Source organism: Prunus avium, chromosome 4, assembly GCF_965620075.1.
Source record: "Prunus avium chromosome 4, drPruAviu1.hap1.1, whole genome shotgun sequence".
In the NCBI taxonomy this organism is placed as follows: Eukaryota; Viridiplantae; Streptophyta; class Magnoliopsida; order Rosales; family Rosaceae; genus Prunus; species Prunus avium.
The window spans coordinates 33,573,848-33,594,789 of NC_142287.1; the positions used below are offsets into that span (position 1 = coordinate 33,573,848).

At 39.1% G+C, this 20,942-nt stretch overlaps 2 protein-coding genes across 2 annotated transcripts; one reads left to right on the forward strand and one right to left on the reverse strand.

Annotated features, from left to right (window-relative positions):
• The first annotated feature begins 257 nt into the window (after positions 1 to 257).
• LOC110766594 (pollen-specific leucine-rich repeat extensin-like protein 1) lies at positions 258 to 2,969 on the forward strand. The gene is given in 4 exon segments (XM_088252451.1): positions 258 to 1,674; positions 1,711 to 1,768; positions 2,255 to 2,797; positions 2,894 to 2,969. Coding segments are annotated over 4 exon segments (2,094 nt in total).
• A 250-nt stretch (positions 2,970 to 3,219) lies between these two features.
• Positions 3,220 to 19,580, reverse strand: LOC110745320 (putative LRR receptor-like serine/threonine-protein kinase At1g07650). Its single transcript, XM_088251352.1, has 24 exons — positions 19,446 to 19,580; positions 19,169 to 19,334; positions 18,941 to 19,012; positions 18,771 to 18,839; positions 8,935 to 9,006; positions 8,763 to 8,834; positions 8,577 to 8,648; positions 8,396 to 8,467; positions 8,230 to 8,301; positions 8,036 to 8,131; positions 7,861 to 7,932; positions 7,494 to 7,562; positions 7,293 to 7,355; positions 6,721 to 6,786; positions 6,559 to 6,594; positions 6,416 to 6,441; positions 5,929 to 6,305; positions 5,494 to 5,689; positions 5,269 to 5,409; positions 4,950 to 5,068; positions 4,604 to 4,811; positions 4,270 to 4,507; positions 3,988 to 4,138; positions 3,220 to 3,718 (listed from the first exon to the last, which is right to left on the reverse strand). The coding sequence occupies exons 1-24, from the start codon at positions 19,561 to 19,563 to the stop codon at positions 3,374 to 3,376; spliced, it is 2,988 nt and encodes a 995-aa protein (XP_088107478.1). The 5' UTR covers positions 19,564 to 19,580; the 3' UTR covers positions 3,220 to 3,373.
• Between the last annotated feature and the right edge of the window lie 1,362 nt (positions 19,581 to 20,942).

Consider the following 20,942-nt stretch of genomic DNA (forward strand, 5'->3'; position numbering starts at 1 on the left):
TATTGTTGGTCTTAGTGTTGGTGAGATGGATTAGTTAATTAGATGTGCCTTCCTTAACATACTGTACAACAAACCAACTAAATATGCGTTGCCTAATTTTAAAGAGCCAGAGAGGCACACAACTCAAGTCTGCAAATCCTGCAGAGAAATTCTTGCACAGCCTCTCAAATAAACCAACCAAACAGACCTTTCCTCTCAATATAATCTCCCTTGCTCCCCCTCTCCTCCTCATCAGCCTTGGGCCTAATAACCAAACAATGAAGGCTGCCTATTTTCTAGTTTTATTTTTTCTCTTCTCCTCTTTCTCATCTTTCTCTTATGCTCTAACTGATGCTGAAGCGTCCTTCATTGCCCACCGCCAGCTCCTACATTTTCATGCAGGCCATGACCTGCTCGGCGACCATGAATATGAAGTTGAGTTGAACTTGAAGTTTCCACATCCCAGGCTTAGACGTGCATACGTTGCACTTCAAGCTTGGAAAAAGGCCATATACTCAGACCCTCTTAAAACTATTGAGAACTAGGTCGGTGCAAATGTTTGTGCTTACACTGGAGTATTTTGTGCCCCGGCTCTGGATGACCCACAGTTAGAGGTTGTGGCTGGCATTGACATCAACCATGCAGACATTGCAGGGTACCTTCCTGTTGAATTAGGCATGTTGAGTGACATTGCCGTGTTCCACATCAACACGAACAGGTTATGTGGTATCATCCCTAAGAGCTTTGCTAGGCTAACTCTTCTCCATGAGCTCGACGTTAGCAACAAGCGCTTTGTGGGATCGTTCCCGGAGGTGGTCCTGCAAATTCCAAACCTCAAGTACCTTGACCTCAGGTTCAATGACTTTGAGGGGAAATTGCCTCCTGAGCTCTTCAACAAGGAATTGGATGCCCTGTTCTTGAACAACAACAGGTTCACATCCACCATCCCTGACACTCTTGGCAACTCCCCCATCTCTGTTCTTGTGGTCGCAAACAATCATCTCGAGGGCTGCATCCCTAATAGCATTGGAAAAATGGTAAACAATTTGAATGAGGCCATCTTCTCCCATAACAAGTTTGCTGGGTGTTTGCCTCCTGAAATTGGGTACCTCTCAAACGTGACTGTGTTTGATGTTAGTTCAAACACATTGAGTGGGCTCCTGTCCAAGACTTTCAAAGGCCTTGAGCAGGTGGAGGAGTTGAACATTGCACACAACATGCTAACTGGGTTTGTTCCCAAGAGTCTCTGCAAATTGCCTAGCTTGGGAAATTTTACGTTTTCCTACAACTACTTCAACGGCGAGGATCAAGAATGTGTGCCATCTTCTTGGAAGGACACACTGTTTGATGACACAAGCAACTGCTTACCAGATAGGCCTAAGCAGAAGTCAGCAAAACAATGTCAAGTTGTGGTGAACAAGCCAGTGGATTGTGGCAGGGCAAAGTGCGGAGGTCGACCAGCACCTTCAAAACCTTCTTCTCATGCACCCAAGGAGGAGCCACCCAAACAACAACCTCCTAAAGAGGAACCACCCAAAGAACAATCGCCCCAAGAAGAAACTCCCACACTAGAGCCACAACCACCTAAACCAGAGCTATCTCCGGAGCCAGTTCCAGAGACTCCAGAACCAGTTGCCAGCCCCCCTCAAATAGTGGTAGCACCATCACCACCCCCACTCACACCCACAAGGCAAAGTCCCATTGTTCCGGTTCTCCCTCACTCACCACCAGTTCACTCTCCACCACCACCAGTCAACTCACCCCCACCACCTGTCCACTCTCCTCCACCACCTGTAGCAACACCGCCATCGCCCACACCCACGCGACGAAGTCCCATTGTTCCAATTCGCCCTGACTTACCACTACCCCGAGTCAACTCACCCCCACCACTTGTCCACTCTCCTCCACCACCCATAGCAACATCGCCATTGCCTGCACCCACACGACAAAGTCCCATTGTTCCAATTCGCCCTGACTCACCACCACCACATGTCCACTCTCCTCCACCACCCGTAATAACACCACCATTGCCAGCACCCACAGGGCAAAGTCTCATTGTTCCAATTCGACCTGACTCACCGCCACCCCCAATCAACTCCCTTCCACCACCTGTCCACTCTCCCCCACCACCCATAGCAACATCACCATCGCCAGCACCCACAGGGCAAAGTCCCATTGTTCCAATTCGCCCCCACTCACCACTTGTGAACTCATCCCCACCACCAGTTCACTCTCTTCCACCGTCGACTTCACCCACAGGGCAAAGTCCTATTGTTCCAGTTCACTCTCCTCCACCCCCAGTCCACTCACCACCACCACCATCAATTCACTCTCCTCCACCACTAATTAACTCTCCGCCCCCACCACCAGTCCACTCGCCTCCTCCACCAGTCCACTCTCCACCACCACCAGTCAACTCTCCCTCACCACCAGTCCACTCACCTCCTCCACCAGTGCATTCACCTCCACCTCCCCCAGTCCACTCTCCACCACCACCAGTCCACTCTCCACCACCCCCAGTGCACTCTCCTCCACCCCCAGTCAACTCACCCCCACCGCCAGTTCACTCGCCTCCTCCACCAGTGCATTCACCTCCACCACCAGTTCACTCTCCACCACCACCAGTCCACTCTCCACCACCCCCACCGCCAGTTCACTCGCCCCCTCCACCAGTGCATTCACCTCCACCACCAGTTCACTCTCCACCACCACCAGTCCACTCTCCTCCACCCCCAGTCAACTCGCCCCCACCACCAGTACAATCTCCTCCACCTCCAGTTCACTCTCCACCACCCCCAGTCAACTCTCCACCACCACCACCCACCCAGTCTCCACCGCCTCCAGAAAACTCCTCTCCACCACCTTCTCCTTCTCTTTCACCTCCTCCTCCCGTTGTCTCATCACCCCCTCCAGTAGATGACTTTGTTTTGCCACCAAACTTCGGCTCCCAATACTCATCTCCACCTCCACCAATGTTCCCGGGCTATTAAGCATTATGACATCAGACCCTTCAAAAAGCAACTGTTTTTAATTTTTTTTAAATATAAATTATACAATCTCACATAAATGCACCCACTATTGTTAGTCGATCATAGCTTGTACTTCATGACATCAATCAAAGTGTAAATCTTTCTTTCATATGCCTACTTAATGCAATAAAGGAAATTTTACATTCATTGATATTTTGCTTTTTGCTTTGTTTTAATATTCTGTTTGATGTGCATCAATGAAACTCCCATCAAATCATATCCAAACCACAAATTTTAATATAATTAATAATGGTACAAGTAATGTTGTGCAAAGGCCATGTACGTAGTTCTAATTTGGATATCTGATTTTGAGTATGAATCTAATGATTTGACTATTGAGAATCAAAATTTATTGTACACAAATCCTAGACAGGCGATGAGGAAGAGGTCGCCCCTCTTGCATCCGATGAATAAATGAGGCTTTGAGTCTCACACCAACTCTGTTGAACACTCAGATTAGACTCATCTCTTAAGGACTTAAACCTCATTTCATCACCATAAATACTCGGATTTATGTTCAGTTCATGAACAATGGCTCGGCCCTCAAGCATGCTCACCACTGCAGACATTGTAGGTCTTAGCGCTGGTGATGAATTAGTGCAGAGTAGAGCTACCTTGATCATTCTCATTGCCTCTTCCTTGTTGAACTCAGACCCCAACTTTGGATCCACCAGCTCCATCAGATTTCCTTTCTGTTGCAAAACATACGCCTGCGACATCCAAAAAGGAAATAGATGGAAAAATAAACTTTCTTGATTGTTGTTTTATAACTATATATATATGTATATTGTTTAGAACATTTTTTATGTCAGTACTGAAGAGAAATTGAAAGTAGAACATCATTTGCAACTTGCAACATAAAAAAGTTCATTTTCCTGATCAAAAAGTGTAGGGTAACACAAAGCTGGATGACGAATATGTCAAATGGAAAATAGTTCCTACTAATTCATCTACTAAACAAAATGCAGTAAGATCTTACCCAATCAAGAAGGCAGACATAATTCTCGTTTGGCCGATATTTGATGTTGTTTTTGCCAGATACAAGTTCCAGTGCAACAACCCCGAAGCTGTAAACATCTACTTTATCAGTTAAATGGCCCCATAATGCATATTCTGGCGCCATGTATCCTCTACAAAACAAATGGGAAGAGTGTTTTATCATTGTGATCAAATAAAATAATAATAATCAAGATTTGGAAGATAAAAATCAATTAGGGTTCCACAATGAAGGAAAGAGAAAGAGAAGGGAAGGTTTGCTCACATAGTTCCAGCTACTCGGGTACTAATGTGACTCTTCTCCTCTTCATTCAGCTTGGCCAAACCAAAGTCAGAGATTTTAGGGTTCAGGTCCCTGTCAAGCAGTATATTGGTAGTTTTGACGTCTCTATGAACAATTTTCAGTGTTGACTCCTCATGCATGAAAGCCAGACCTCTTGCAATGCCGACGCATATTTTCTGCCTTGTAGGCCAATCCAGTTTCAGTATACCTTTTTCTTGACCTGAATTCAAACGTAACCTCACAAATAAGATTCATTCATCAAACTAGTATTGAACTTATAACATGTTTACCATCCAATTTAAGTTTTCCAGCTTACCAAACAAATGTGCAAGGCTATTGTTCTCCATGTATTCATATACCAACAGTAACTGATTTCCTTCAACACAACATCCATACAATCTAACAAGATTTGGGTGTTCTAATGCAGAAATCATGCCTATTTCATTCACAAATTCATGATTTCCTTGCTTCGATTTTGAAGAAAGTTGCTTAACCGCAATAATAGTACCATCTAATAGTTCACCCTGCAATTTGAAATATAATACATTTGAGAAATGTTGGTCATACATAACACTTTATTAGTGTCATAGACCAAAGTCAAAGAAAAACAAAATTAGAGGTGCTTGCATATTTAGGGGAAACAAAAAGGAGTTGTAGAATACCTTGTAAACAGCTCCAAAGCCACCTTCCCCAAGCTTGTTTGCAGCATCAAAGTTGTTAGTGGCAGCTTTGATTTGTTTGAATCTAAAGAAACCAGTTTGCAGATCTAATCCTCTCAGATCTGTTCATGTGACTAGAGGTTAGCATATTGAACGGATTTTTCACTGAGAATTTGAGGGCCTTTTGGCTTATTAATTAGACAACATTGGAAAAGAATAACACTGAAAAAACAAGCAACTACAGTAGACATATACTCTAGCAGAGAAGTTATAATTCAAATTGCCAAGTCTAATTTCCTCTTTAGCACAGTATTCACAATACCTTGTTCCCTAGTAGATGCCCTGCCTCCAAAACAGCATCTCAACCAAAGAATGCCAAAAGTCATGAAAATAAGACACAACACTGAGACAACTCCAACCACAATGAATATCTTCTTTTTGCTATCGTCAGGTGGTTCGAAATCTAGAAGTGAAAGCAGAGCCAAGAACAGTGATGAACAAGATGGCAGTCAAAATAAAGAGAAAACTTACTACTTAAATTACTTACCAGACTCCACTGAGATAGCAGATATAAGAGAACCATATATTCCTCTTTTCGGAGCATTAGTTGTCCCTTTCCCAGCCCAATGAAAGCGGATCTCTAAAGTCATAACATTGACAACTGCTTTAAATTCCTTAATCACTTCCTTATCAACCCCTTGTGCTTCCTTTTGAATATTAAAATCCTTCAATACCAGTTTTTCCTGTAATAATTACTATACTTAATCATTCAAGTTAAAAACTAAGAGCGAAAGGGAGTGATTAAGAAAATTGTTAAGAACATTGGAGGAAGGAAGCCTATGTTGATAGGTGGTTGAGTTTTTAGAGAAAATATGGAGAATAGTTCAGTTTATCCAAATGCTAAAAAAATAAAAATTAAGTAACATGGAGAATAGTTATTTATGCTTCATCTCATTTATGATGAACATAAAAGGATGACTACCTGGATATAAACATCAAAAATTCGTCTTCCAACGCTGTAAGAAGACCTGTTGTTTCTGATAACTATTTCTGCAAAGTGTAGTTTCACAGTGTAATTTCCATTTGCTAAGCAACGGGCATAATATGTGAGAGAAAGAGGAGATATTCGGGCTGTTCTGTACAATTCAGAGTTAGTCATATTGAGTATGGAGCTATTTCTTGCTATATACCCTTGATCATAATTCACAAGCCCAAAATCACCAGTGCTACTAAAACCCCAATTCCCAGCTGTGTCATGAAAAAACTTTGCTCCACCTCCTGAAGCTTCATCACCATCATATTTGATGCTTCCAATGGTGGCTTGTTTTCCACCACAATTTATATGCACCGAATACTGCTCTATAGAGAAAAAACAGCATACAAAAGGTAGAAAACAAATGGACTCAAAACAACGTTGTATGTGAAAAAAGAACCATGCACTTGAGATATTCTACGACAGATTTAGTTACCTTTTGAACATGGATTGAGGCAATGGCTAAGAATCATACATTGATAAATACAACCAAAAAAAAAACAGCATAATTAGATTAGGAACAATGAATGAGGAAAAATGAATAAACTCCCTGTGGAACTCATTGAGTTTGAAGCTTACGAGTTGTTCTGTCCGGAAAAACTTTTGAACACATTGCTGATGAAAACAACAACCTAGTTACTTTCACATATTTAGATAGCCAAAGAGCGCAAAATATGTAAATCTCAAGCAAAGTAAATGAAAAGAAGAAGATATAGAAAGAAAAAATATATTTAATCTTACAAGTTATCTCGACATGTAGTTGGGACAGAGTTCTCTGAAAAGTTATTGTAGGAAAGATCTATTATGCTGCATGCAAACATAAAGTTCTCTATTAACAGAGATTCCAAGAAAAAAGAATATCAGAATATTTTGGTAAAATTTGTAACATGAATGACTGAATTTGCGCAGAACAGAGAGGAAATTATTCAACATTTTAAAGACAGCAGCAAGATAGAAAATTTTGGACTTAACCACTCATCATCAATACAATACCCCAGCCTTCTTATAATCATGAACCTTCAGCCAAAAAGTACTTGTATACATAACCTTATCCATTGTGTAATTCGCCTTATCTTTCGTGTAGCGTTATAATCTGTCTACCAAGTCACTATATTCTTAATCATAGACATTTATCTGTTGAAGCCTCAGAAGCACAGACACAAATTAATGAGGAAAGGTTGCAATAAACATGTAGGTATGCACACTACATGCGTGCTAGTGGTATACATACGATCTGAGTAATCTGAGTAAATGATGGATATAAACAGAACTCTAACCATAATATAAGTAAGATTTAGGAGGATGAAACATACTAGCGATTATCTCTATATGTGATCCACTCCGGAAGCCCCGTAAGCAAGTTACTTGTCAGATATCTGATCATTGAGCAATATGTTTACATGTGAATAAAAAATTATTTGTATCAATGTTTCTTAAGGTTACACATAAGATACATAATGTATCATGTTCCTCATTATGTGAGCTATATAGCTACCCATATGAATTTGACTCACATTGTGAACAATCTCCATTTATCCACAAGATTTGGAATGTTCCCTTTCAATCTGTTGAAGCTAAGATCCCTGCAAAAGAATTAGGTTTGGGGGTAATCAGAAGTTATGTACTCGTGATGCTGGGAATACGGTACAGAAGAAAGTTTATCAAATGACACTTCAGTAAATTGAAAAAGCAAATGATAAATACTGAGGCCAAATTTTTGCTTTCCTCTTCACATAGTAATTAAATTGTAATATAGTAGTAAGGCTTTCCCAAATTTTACATATGGATCTACAACCATTCAAAAAATTTAGCACTTTTAAGCTTTTCACATATATGTAAGCTCAAGCAAAAGTACAGAGAATGAATAAAGAGAAGCATTACAAAAGTGTCAGACTTGTCATAGTAGAGATATATTCAGGGATTGTTCCTCTTATATTGCAGCTCCTTAACATCCTGCAATTTGAAGCAACCCATATAAGAAAATAAATGTTATATACTTGTAGGTTATTCTAATCAGAAAGGATACTAAAAGTCTAAAACCATAGAGATGGCTCACAAAGTCTGCATGTCTTTCATATTTGATAAGTTTGGAAAATCTGAACTCTCACCGCTTAAGTCACTAATCGCTCTGCAAAAGATCACCTCAAGATAACTATTAGGAATACAAGTCTCTTCAGCAATGATATCTCAAAAGAGAATGAAAACAATCTGAAACCTAAAATAATTGAGAACTTAGAAGCCAAGACTCACAGGTATGACATTTTAGTTAATGCAGAAAGGCTAGGAGGAATGGGCCCTTCAAGACCACTCCCTTGCATCTCTCTGTAAGCAACACATTTGAAATGGATTTATATTTTAACTGAAGATACTTGAAGATGACAGAGATATAAGACGCATGCTAGAAAAGATCTCTTACAACATCTCGAGCTCTTTCCAACTAAGAAAATAGTTCGGTATTTTCCCAGTGAAGTTGTTACTGCCAATCCAACTGCAGAATATTTTGAACCACCCCACCCGAAAGAAAAAATAAAAAAGGGATGTCATGAACCTGAACTCGAAACATCTTAATTATGTAAAATACAGTAAAAATCACTTACAGTATTTTTAATTTGGTCATATTGGTGAGAGACACAGGCAACTCTCCAGTGAGATTATTAGCGCGAAGATAGCTGTAGTTAATTACCCATGGCATGTCAAAACTTGTCACTTGTTATGTTCAACTTGGTTACGAAAATCAAAGAATGTCAAACTATGAACTTTGGAAAAAGAAAAATCCCACTGACAGATTCTCCATGTTAATCAACTTCCCCAGCTGCGCAGGAATGGTTCCAGAAAATAAGTTGCTTTCCAAGGCCCTGGAAGATAGTCACTTCAAGTTCACAGCCAAACCAAACCAATTGGTACAAAAGTAAATTTACATGAGATAACAGCAAGTGAGAAAGATTGAAAGCATACAAAGCTTGGAGAGTAACTATGTTTCCCAAATAGCTAGGGATTGGTCCTGATAAGTTGTTCACGCTGAGAACCCTGCACTATGTACATTCCATTAGTTCAATCATTGGCACGAAAACTACTAATTGGCGACCTCAAACATGAGTGTGTTGGAGAATTAAACCAAATATGCATCATTATTGCATTCAAGAAGTTTCAATATGCTATTATGTTGAGTCTTTTCTTATTTTCTGATTTAATAAGTTCATGTATTAATGAATTGAATAAACTGTCAGCTTCATGAATTGGTGGGTTGATGAAGTGTCTAAGATATGAGAGTGGGTTAATCGGTTATGATAAGAGAAGTCTTTAAATAGGTCCTTTATCATTGTTATTTTGGTGTGCTGAATTATAATGAAAGAGCCTATTCTTCTAAGAAACTAGTGTCCATTTGTTTTATTTTATTTCTCTTCCTCCTACAAATTGGCATCAGAGCCTAGTTGAAACACTTTCAATATGGCAAATGCAAACTCAAGCAATGGGCACAATTTGGCTTCACTTATTCCTCAATTCAACGGTGACAACTATGATTATTAGAGCAACAATGTGAAGGTGTTGTTAAAATCCATGGAGTTGTGGAATATGGTTGAAGACGGCTATGAGGAGCCTGAAAATGAACTTGCACTCACTCAAGCACAAAGAAATGCATTGAGGAAAATCGAAAGAAGGATAGTAAGGCCCTTTTCCACATCTATCAAACAATTGAGATGTCAGTGTAAGAGAGAATTTCCAAAGCTGCAAATGCAAAGGAAGCAAGGGAAAAAATTCAGACGACCTATCAAGGCAAACAAAGTGTGAAGAAGGTTCGAATCCAAAATTTGAGGAGAGAATTTGAGAAGTTGGAGATGCAAGAAAGTGAAAGCATTGAAAAGTATTTCACAAAAATTACAACAATTGTTAATCTAATGTCGTCAAATGGAGAGATTTTGGAAGATGCAAGAATTGTTGAAAAAGTCCTTCATAGTTTACCACCGAAATTTGATTATGTTGTGGCTGTCATTGAAGAGTCAAATGATATTTCTGCTTTTTCCATAGAAGATTTGCAAGGAAAATTGGAGGCCCATGAAATCAAAATAAATTTGAGGAATCCTCCTCCCACACAATCGGATCAAGCTCTAAAGACTCAAGTTACAACTACGGGAGGCATCGAAATCAAGCTACTGGTTCTAGTCAAAGCTACGGTCGCGGTCGAGGTGGTAGATGCGGAAGAGGAAGAGGAAGAAATTCTAAATTTCAAAGTGGAAGAGGCTCATCAAACAATTCAAGTGAAGGTGAGAAAAATTCTAGTTTGTCATCATCATATAGGGGAAGAGAAAATGGCTTTCAAAGAGGACGAGGACGTGGTTATTTCAAGTGCTATTATTGTGACAAGCCTGGGCACATAATGAGAGAGTGTCGATTCAAGCAAGAAGATGAAAAACAAAATGGGACAGCTGGGTTTATGCATGAAAGCAAGGTTGGTGATGGAGAGTCCAAAGACACTTTATTGCTCGCATGTCATGGAGATAGTATGGATGATGTGTGGTATCTAGACAGCGGAGCTAGCAAGCATATGACTGGTAACAAAAATCTTGTTTCATAACTCTTTGAAATTGATCATGGACAAGTATCAATTGGTGATGCTAGAGCCTATAAAATTAGGGGAGTAGGTGAAGTCTCTTTTAAATCCAATCTGGAAAAATTGAGAAGATGGTTGAAGTTTATTATGTTCCTAGTTTAAAGAGTAATTTGCTAAGTATGGGTCATCTTTTGAAGAAAGGATTTGATATTAACTTGCATGACAGCACTTGTTTTTTGTCAAAGAAAAATCAGATTGTTGCAAAGATAGGTGTTGCTGCAAATAATTTGTTTCCTCTCAGACTTCAGATAACAAATTTGTTTTGTTTTGTTGGTATTGAGAAGGGAATTTCCAAGCTTTGGCATGATAGATATGGGCATCTGAACTATGCAAGTCTGAAGTTGCTGTCAAGTAAAGAGATGGTAGATGGTCTGCGTCAAATTGATCATATAGATGATGTTTGTGAAGAATGCCAACTAGGCAAGCAGCATAGGAATTCGTTCCCTGCACATTCCTCATGGCGAGCAAAGAAGCCACTGGAACTTGTTCATTCCGATTTATGTGGTCCAATGCCAGTGACTCATGGAGGTAACAAGTATTTTATCTCATTTATTGATGATTTCTCAAGAAAAGTTTGGGTTTATTTTGCTTAAAGAAAAATCTTAGGCATTTCAAGCTTTCAAAGATTTCAAGGCTGAGGTTGAGAAATTTGTGGGTTTTCCAATTAAAACTTTGAGGACTGACCGTGGAGGAGAATCTCTCTCCAATGAGTTTGAAAAATATTGCAGAAATCATGGAATAATGTATCAGTTGACAGCTCGTTACACACCACAACAAAATGGTGTGAGCGAAAGAAAAAACCGAACTATCATGGAGATGGTAAGAAGCATGTTGAAGAAGAAAAATTTGCATAAAGAATTATGGGCTGAAGAGCAGTGGCATGTGCAGTTTATTTGTGTTACTGTTTTCAAGTATTTTTGGAAAAAACCAGAGTGAGAAGAAGAGGAATAGAAGAAGGAAGAAAGAATTGACAAAATCTCTCTCTGCTATTCGTGTAGCAGAGAACCTTCTCTTTTCTTTAGATTGCAAGAAGTGGTACAGTATAGCTCACACTCTTGGTGTGAGAATATTACCGTTAAACAACGCCAGCTGGATGCATTACATCACAATGCAATCTCAGCCTTCCATTAAACTAACCAATCAACCTATGACACTTGGCTTATAAACTGAAATACAAGAAAACTAAAATTAACTAAATATGAAATTAGCTTGAGCACTTATAATTCAACACTCCCCTTTAAGTCTTGAGCTGATTTCACTCCAAGCATGCCTCTGAGATAATTGAATCGATCTTTGGCCAAGGGTTTGGTGAAGATGTCAGCTAGTTGCTCATTCGTGGGACAATATTCCAGATTAATAACTCCTTCTTGCAAAGCATCCTTGATGAAATGGTATCTCCTGTCAATATGCTTTGTCTTCTGATGGAATACAGGATTCTTAGTGATTGCTATTGCTGAGATGTTATCACAATGCAATGGAGTAGCTTCGGTTTGAAGCTCTCCAAAATCCTCTAACACAAAACGTAGCCAAATGGCCTGTGTAGTAGCCTCTGCTGCACTGATGTACTCAGCTTCTGCAGTGGACAGTGCAACACAATTCTGTTTCACAGAGGCCCAAGAAAACACTCCACTTCCAAAAGTAAAAGCATACCCTGATGTGCTCTTGCTATCACCAACTGATCCTCCCCAATCACTATCACAGTAGCCGATCAGAATTGATTTCATGCCTTTCACATACTCTAAGCCGTAGTCTAGAGTTCCCTTGACATATCTCAAGACACGTTTAGCTGTTCCATAATGTCTGTTTGTAGGACAGTGCATGAATCTGGCTAGCAGACTTGAAGCATACATGATATCAGGTCTGGTAGCTGTTAAGTACAGTAGACTACCAACAATGCTTCTGAAGTGTTCTTCATTTGCAGCTCCACTTCCATCATCCTTAGCTAGTTTCTCAGTGGCAACAAGAGGTATGGTTACAGATTTGCATTCAGTCAAGCCATATTTGTTCAACAAGGTGCTAGCATACTTCTTTTGATGTAGAAATATACTAGACTCAGTTTGAATAACTCCCATGCCAAGAAAATGATGAAGTAGACCCAAGTCAGTCATCTCATACTTAGCCATCATATCTTCTTTGAATTCAGCCAATAGTGCTTGACTGCTCCCTGTATACACAATATCGTCTACATAGATAGACACAATTAGGATCTCCTTATCTCCCCTTGCTTTGGTGTACAAGGTTGCTTCACTTAAGCTTTTCTCGAAACCACATTGAGAGAAATAGCTATCTATCTCTCCATACCAGGCCCTAGGTGCTTGTTTCAAGCCATATAGAGCCTTATGCAGCTTATATACCTTGTCTTCTTGACCTTGAATCACAAAACCATCCGGTTGAGCAATGTAGACTTCTTCTTGTAACACTCCATTAAGGAAGGCAGACTTCACATCAAGTTGATACAATTTCCAGTTCTTTTGAGCTGCAAGAGCAATAAGTGTTCTGATAGTATCCAATCTGGCTACAGGTGCATACGTTTCATTGTAATCCAGCCCAGGCTTTTGAGCATATCCTTTGGCAACTAAACGTGCTTTATTCTTTTGAACTGAACCATCCAAATTTAGCTTAGTCTTGTAAACCCATTTAACTCCAATCACTGATTTTTCAGATGGTCTGTCCACCAACTCCCATGTTCCATTCTTTTCAATCATCTGCAATTCATCTTGCATAGCCTTAAGCCAAGATTCATCCTGTGCAGCATCTGCATAGTTTTCTGGTTCCATGATGCACAAGTTACATTGTGCCAGCACATCATCTAGTCTCCTCCACTTCAATGGAGAATGATCATAGGCTTGAGTTCTCCTTTCTTCACTACTTATATCACTTGGAGAATGATCATAGGCCTGAGTTTGAGGTGTAGCCACATCATTGTCATCTGAATTTCCAGAATTGGTATCAAAATTTACTTGATTTCCTACTGAGTATGGTGGCATGTTTGAACCATTGTTATCTGTCCAATTCCAAGCACCTTCTTCATCAAATGTCACATCCCTTGACAATATCAACTTGTTAGAAATTGGATCAAAGATCCTATAACCTTTTTCACAAATTGCATATCCTACAAACACCCCTTTTTTACTCTTTGGTTCCAGTTTGTGTCTCAATTCATTCGGCACATGAACATAACACAAAGAACCAAATATTTTCAGATGTGCAATTCCAGGTTTCCTTCCACTATATGCTTCAAATGGAGTGATGTTGCTGAGGGCTTTGGTAGGACACTTGTTCAGCAAGTAAACAGCTGTATGCACTGCTTCAGCCCATAGGAAATAGGGTATTTCCTTCTCATGCAACATTGATTTGGCCATCTCAATAACAGTCCCATTCTTCCTCTCTACCACTCCATTTTGCTGAGGAGTATATGCCATTGTGAGTTGCCTTTGGATCCCTTGAGTCTCACAAAACTCCACAAATTCTGCAGATAGAAACTCTCCACCTCTATCGCTTCTGATGCATTTCACTTTGTGTCCAGTTTGTAGTTCAGTCATGGATTTGAACTTCTTGAAACAACTGAAAGCTTCTGACTTATTTCTCCCCAAATCATCCTTGTGAAATCATCAATAATCAACATGAAATATCTGTTCTTTGAAACAGATTCATTTCTCATAGGGCCACACAAATCTATATGCACTAATTCAAGTGCCTTGTTTGCTCTTTGAGCTTGTTCCTTTGGAAATACAACCCTGTGTTGTTTTCCCAATTGGCACCCTTCAAACACACCACTTTGTTCTTCCAATTGTGGTAAGCCATGCACCATGCCCTTTTCTCTTAACTGGTTCAGACCTTTAAAATGCAAGTGACCTAGTCTCTTATGCCACATCCATGTGCATTGAGTGAAACTGGTTTTCATGAGCAGCTGGTTGTCAGCAAGAAAGGATACTGGATAGCATCTGTTACTCTTCATTGGTACTTTGATGATTAGATAATCCATAGATGGACTATCAAACACCCTGCACATTCCTTCTCCAAACACCAAACAATATCCATGTTGATCCATCTGCCCAACACTGAGTAGGTTTTCCTTCAACCCTGGCAGATACATTACCTCTCTGATGTATTTCCTGCCCTTTTCTGTGTCAATCATCAGTGAACCAATGCCTGCTACATTGACAAGTGCACCAGTCGGCATTTGTACCTTCCCCGTCACATTAGTTCTCACATCAACCAGCAGTTTTAAATCTCCTGTCATATGATTGCTACAACCACTATCAACATACCATTCTCCATTGGCTTTGATTTCAGTGGTTGTGCAATTAGCATAAAACAGATTTCCTGTCACCTCTGTTTGGTTTACATAATTTGCCTTCTGCACATTCTTATTCACAGTACAGTCCCTAGCAAAATGTCCAAATCTATCACAGTTATAGCATTTTGGTTTTCCCTTGTATCTGCACTCACCAAAATGATGCTTGGAACACACCTTGCATTGAGGTTTAGCATTCTCCTGGTTTGTGAAATTGACATTCTGTGCAGGATAACTGCTCTGCTGTGACTTGCCTTTTGACTCCCATGGCTTTCCTTTAGGATTCCAATTTCCCTGAGACTTGGATGAACCAGACTGAGATCCATTTTTATTCTGACCTTTGGAACTCACAGTGAATGAGGCAAATGCTTTTTCATGTGTATCAACATTATGCATTTCAAACCGCTGTTCTTGACTCTTCAATATAGCAATCACTTCTTGCAACTCCACTGTTTCCAGATTCTTTGCGTTTTCAATCACAAGACATATAGGATCATATTTCTTACTTAGACTAATTAAGACCTTTTGAACCTGCCTCTCCTTTGAAAGCACTTCACCAAACGTTTTCATTTGGTTGATCAATTCATTTAGTCTAGTAAGATAATCAGATAAGGTTTCATTATCATGCATCCTAGTGTACTCAAATTCACGTCTGAGATTTTGAAGTTTTACCGATCTAACATGCTCTCCACCATGATATTCTGAGTACAGCAGATCCCAAGCCATCTTTGCAGAGTCAGCATTTGCAATCCTTGGAAAGATCTTATCAGAAACTGCATTTTGGATAATTCCAAGAGCTTTCGCATCCTTCATGAGAATGGCAGCTGCTTTCTCATCATCCTCTTCTTTTGAGATTTCCTCAGTTGTCTTCTTCTTCTTTGAATCTGATGAAGGAAGTCCTTTCTCTACCAGATTCGAAAGACCATAAGATCGAAATATGGTAATCATCTTAATCCGCCAAAACTCATAGTTCTCTCCAGAGAAAATTGGAAGTCTCGACTCTGAGCTTCCAGATCCAGCCATTTTGATTTCTGATGCACCTGAAAACAAGTTGTTTTCAAACCCTAAAAAAAAGATCGAGCTCACTCAGCTTCGTAAGCTTGAAAATGAACTTCTCCTCGACCGATTTTCTTCACAGAATGAACGCCCCTGTTTAGCTAATCGAACCTGGCTCTGAGGCCATGTTACTGTTTTCAAGTATTTTTGGAAAAAACCAGAGTGAGAAGAAGAGGAATAGAAGAAGGAAGAAAGAATTGACAAAATCTCTCTCTGCTATTCGTGTAGCAGAGAACCTTCTCTTTTCTTTAGATTGCAAGAAGTGGTATAGTATAGCTCACACTCTTGGTGTGAGAATATTACCGTTAAACAACGCCAGCTGGATGCATTACATCACAATGCAATCTCAGCCTTCCATTAAACTAACCAATCAACCTATGACACTTGGCTTATAAACTGAAATACAAGAAAACTAAAATTAACTAAATATGAAATTAGCTTGAGCACTTATAATTCAACAATTTGATCAATTGATCACCAACAAAAGCTTTGAATGATTGCACACCTCATGAGGCATGGTATGGAACGAAACCAAGTGTTCATCATTTGAGAATTTTTGGAAGTGTTGCCTATGCTTTTGTTCCAGATGCAGTGAGGAATAAGCTTGATGACAAGTCAGAGAAATGCATTTTTATTGGATATAGTGAAAGAAGCAAGGCCTACAAGCTGTACAATCCAAAGACAAAGAAATTCTTGGTGAGTCGAGATGTTCGATTTGATGAATACTCTTATTTGTATGATCATGGTGCAGCATTAACTCTTCAAGATGATAGTGATGATTATTGTCACTCCACCAATGACTTTTCCCAAAGTTCTCCAAGACCAGCAACAAATGGCAGTGAAGGTCCTTCCCAAACTCCGATAAAGATGAGAAGTTTAGAAGAAATTTAGGAATCTACTTGGCATGTAGATTTGTTGAAGGAAGCTGTATATTTTGCTTTCTTTGCAGGAGAAGACCCAATTTCTTTTGATGATGCATCCAAAGAAGAAAAATGGAAGAGAGCTATGGATGAAGAAATAAAAGCCATTGAAAAAAATAATACATTCCCGCTCATAGATTTACCACAGCACAAGGATCCTATCGGTGTGAAATGGGTGTCCAAAACAAAGATGAATCCAGATGGGTCCATAAATAAATACAAGGCGAGGCTTGTGGCGAAGGAATACAAACAAAAAGAAGGAGAAGATTATACTAAGGTATTTGCTCTTGTTTCTAGGATTGACACCGTTCGTTTAATTATTTCTCTTGCAGCGCAAAATAATTGGAAGATGTTTCAAATGGATGTGAAGTCTGCGTTTTTGAATGGTGTTCTTAATGAAGAAGTTTACTAGAGCAACCACCTGGATATGTAAAGAGAGGAGAAGAGAAGAAAGTTTTCAAGTTGAGAAAGGCCTTATATGGTCTTAAGCAGTCACCTAGAGCTTAGTACAGCCGCATCAATTCATATTTTGAGAAGAATGGTTTTCAGAAATGTCCGTATGAGCATACTCTCTATATTAAAAACAATTCGCAAGGAAGTTTCATGATTGTAAGTCTTTATGTTGATGATCTGATTTTTACAAGAAATAATCTTGATATGTTGAATGAATTCAAGCTCTCCATGATGAGAGAATTTGTGATGACAAATTTAGGAGAACTGCATCATTTTCTTGGTATAGAAGTTCACCGGTCCAAAAAAGGAATTTTCATTTCGCAAGAGAGTTATGCGAAGGAAGTTTTGAAGAAGTTTCGAATGGAGAATGCAAATCCAGTCTCAACTCCATGTGTTACAGGCTTAAAATTGAGCAAAGATGGTGAAGGAAAACTTGTGAACTCTACAATGTTTCGAAGTTTGGTTGGAAATCTGATGTATTTTGACTGCCACAAGGCCAGATATCATGTTTTCAGTAAGTTTGGTGAGCATATTTATGGAAAAGCCATATTCCAATCATTGGGAGGCTGCAAAGGGAATTTTGCAATATGTCAAAGGCACCGTGATTATGGTATTTTCTATGAAGCAAATATTCCTATTAATCTTGTTGGTTATACTGATAGTGACTTGGCAGGAAGTGTTGATGATTGCATAAGTACTTCCGGTTACGTTTTTAATCTTGGAAGTAGTGTGTTTTCTTGGAGTTCTAAGAAGCAACCTATTGTGGCTCTCTCTACAACGGAAGCAGAATACATTGCTGCTTCTTATGCAGAATGTCAGATTCTGTGGTTACTAGGAATTTTGGAAAGTCTTAAGCATGAGCAAAAAGGTCCCACAAGTTTGTTTTGTGATAATAGTTCAGCAATTTCAGTTTCAAAAGATCCAGTTTCACATGGGCGAACAAAGCACATTCGTATTCGTTATCATTTTCTGAGGGAGTTTGTCAATGAAGGTGTTATTCATGTGAAGTATTGCAAGACAGATGAACAAATGGCTGGTGTTTACAAAACCTCTTGGTGGACAGATTTACAAAAGAGATGTTGCAAGATTGGGAGTTAGAAGCAAGTTTAGTTTATGGGAGGCATTGTTGGAGAATTAAACCAAATATGCATCATTATTGTATTCAAGAAGTTTCAATATGCTATTATGTTGAGTCTTTTCTTATTCTCTGATTTAATAAGTTCATGTATTAATGAATTGAATAAACTGTCAGCTACATGAATTAGTGGGTTGATGAAGTGTCTAAGATATGAGAGTGGGTTAATCGGTTATGATAAGAGAAGTCTTTAAATAGGTCCTTTATCATTGTTATTTTGGTGTGCTGAATTATAACGAAAGAGCATATTCTTCTAAGAAACTAGTGTCCATTTGTTTTATTTTATTTCTCATCCTCCTACAGAGTGTAGATGTCACTTACAGAAATTCCAACTTCGTAGAAGTCCATTTGTGCGGTATCGAACCACTAAGGTAATTCTGGCCCAGATTACTATGAGCAAAGAAGAAAGAGTGCTATTAATTAGGATAAGAACCAACAGATTTGAGATGGTAAAAGCTAAAGCAGTTATTGAAAAGCTCTGCTCTTCATACAGTTGCTTAATGTAAGGTAGCTTCTCCAGTGCTGGTGGAAGCACACCATCAAGTTCCTGCCCCACAAGAAAACTGCACAACAAGGATCCAAAAAATCAAACGTTGATTCTTGACTAATCACTCCAAACAGTAACCAGCAACCATCATATTTAATTAGGAAAATGAATTTATGAATGAACCAGTACAGCAAGAATTTAAAGCATACAAATGGCAAAAATATATACATACATGCTTTGGACATGGCACACATCGCCAGGGAAGGAGCAATTGCAGAAGAGAGTATTGTTGTACTGATCCGTATGTGGGGTTGAGAAAGTTGGAACATTGCTACACGGGTCGCTGAAATTCCAGTCCTTTTTGTGCAGTTGTGCAGCTATTTCACGAAGGGCTTCAACTGCCATCACACCCACATAAAGCAAAAATCCCATCAAATGTTCCTTCTAATTTTATTTTTTTTTAAAAAACCAAAAACTACTTTTAGAAAGCAGCAGCAGCAGCAGCCTACCCTCATCACGTGGAAGAGTCATGTTCTGTGGCTGTGCTCTTGATGATATTGGTCCCATATTGCACATAAGCACTATTAGCGCAATATTAATTTGGCTGAACAAGAAGATCATGTCCATTGGAACATTAAGAATCCTTACCATTTTTCTTCACCACTGGCACTTAAAAGGCTTCACGTTCTCCAAGTGGTTGATCTTAGCATGCTAGCCACTGCTTCATTTCGTATACGCTCCGCCCCCACAAGGAAAATGACTCGTGGTAAAGACAAGATAGACTTTGATCGTACATGCTCGGAATCTTTTGATTTTTTTTCGATCAAGCATCTGGTCCCCCCAGAAACAGCCAACGAATAGATAACTGAACAAGAGGAAGTAGAGCGTCTCACGACTCTATATCCTGTACCACACATTCCTTGAGCACAGTGGCGGACCCAGACTTTCGTTCATCTGGGGGCTTAAAAAAATTCAACCAATATATAATCAAACAAAAAATATTTCAAACTTTGAATATTAATAGCTTTGTCTAATAAGTAAATTTACAATTGTTCTCGACGACTTTTCATATTCTGAAAACGTTGCATAATAAGCTCATTATCAATACTATTAAATATGTCTTTTTCAAGATATACTACCAAGCAATCATTCATCCATTGGTCTCCCATTCGATTACGCATTCTATTCTTCACGATGTTCATAGCAGAGAATGCCCTTTCTACTGAAGCTGTTGCAACTGGAAGTGTTAACGCCAATTTTATGAGAAGATAAACTAGTGGATATGCCTTATCCTTTTTTGTCTCAACTAGTTTTTTTGCAAGAGTAGCAATACCTTGTAATTCTGAAAAGTTGGTGTTGGAATGCATATCATCAATATAAGTTTGAAGTTGATCTTTAAGTACCTCAAGTTCTTGTGACGAAAAATCATTCGGGTAAAGTTGAGCAAGCCGAATGAGCTTTTGCTTATCAAAAGAAGAAAATGAATCATTTGGACTCAAGCATGCCAAGCAAAGTAACAACTCAGTGTTGGCCTCATTGAAACGACTATTCAACTCTTGGAGTTGCAAAGCTATCACTTCATAGAAAAACCTGTACCAACAAATGAGTCACCTCCAACTTTCTCTCCCAAATTTGTTTTAAAAAGATAACAACATAAGCAAAATGCAACATCTTCTTTGATGCTATATTCCAACCAATAAGGGAATTCATCAAACCATGCCGGGTTGAATCGTCTTGACTCTTTTCCAAATTTCTTTTGAGGGAAATCATGATTTCTAGGCTGACAAGGGCCTTTTTGTAAGTAAGCTCTTCTAATTTCATCTTGAATGTTTGGATTGTAATCTAAAATCCGAGTTCGTAAACTAGGATCAGAATGAAGATCTGACATATTGATTTCTATGCGACTTTGCTTTGAACTATCATCACTTCTCCCAATAGGTCCTGACAACTCCAACTCGGATTTTCTTTTAAAATATTTTTCCATAACTGTCATAAATAGTTTATAT

What these genes read in the sequence shown, in the direction of transcription:
- LOC110745320 (XM_088251352.1), bottom strand. Translation starts at nt 19,563, where the DNA reads ATGGACATGATCTTCTTGTTCAGCCAAATTAATATTGCGCTAATAGTG. An exon ending in TGGAAAGAGCTCGAGATGTT is followed by an intron (nt 8,302 to 8,395) that starts GTAAGAGATCTT and finishes TGTTGCTTACAG; the next exon opens with AGAGATGCAAGGGAGTGGTC. An exon ending in TGCTATCTCAGTGGAGTCTG is followed by an intron (nt 5,410 to 5,493) that starts GTAAGTAATTTA and finishes TTTCACTTCTAG; the next exon opens with ATTTCGAACCACCTGACGAT.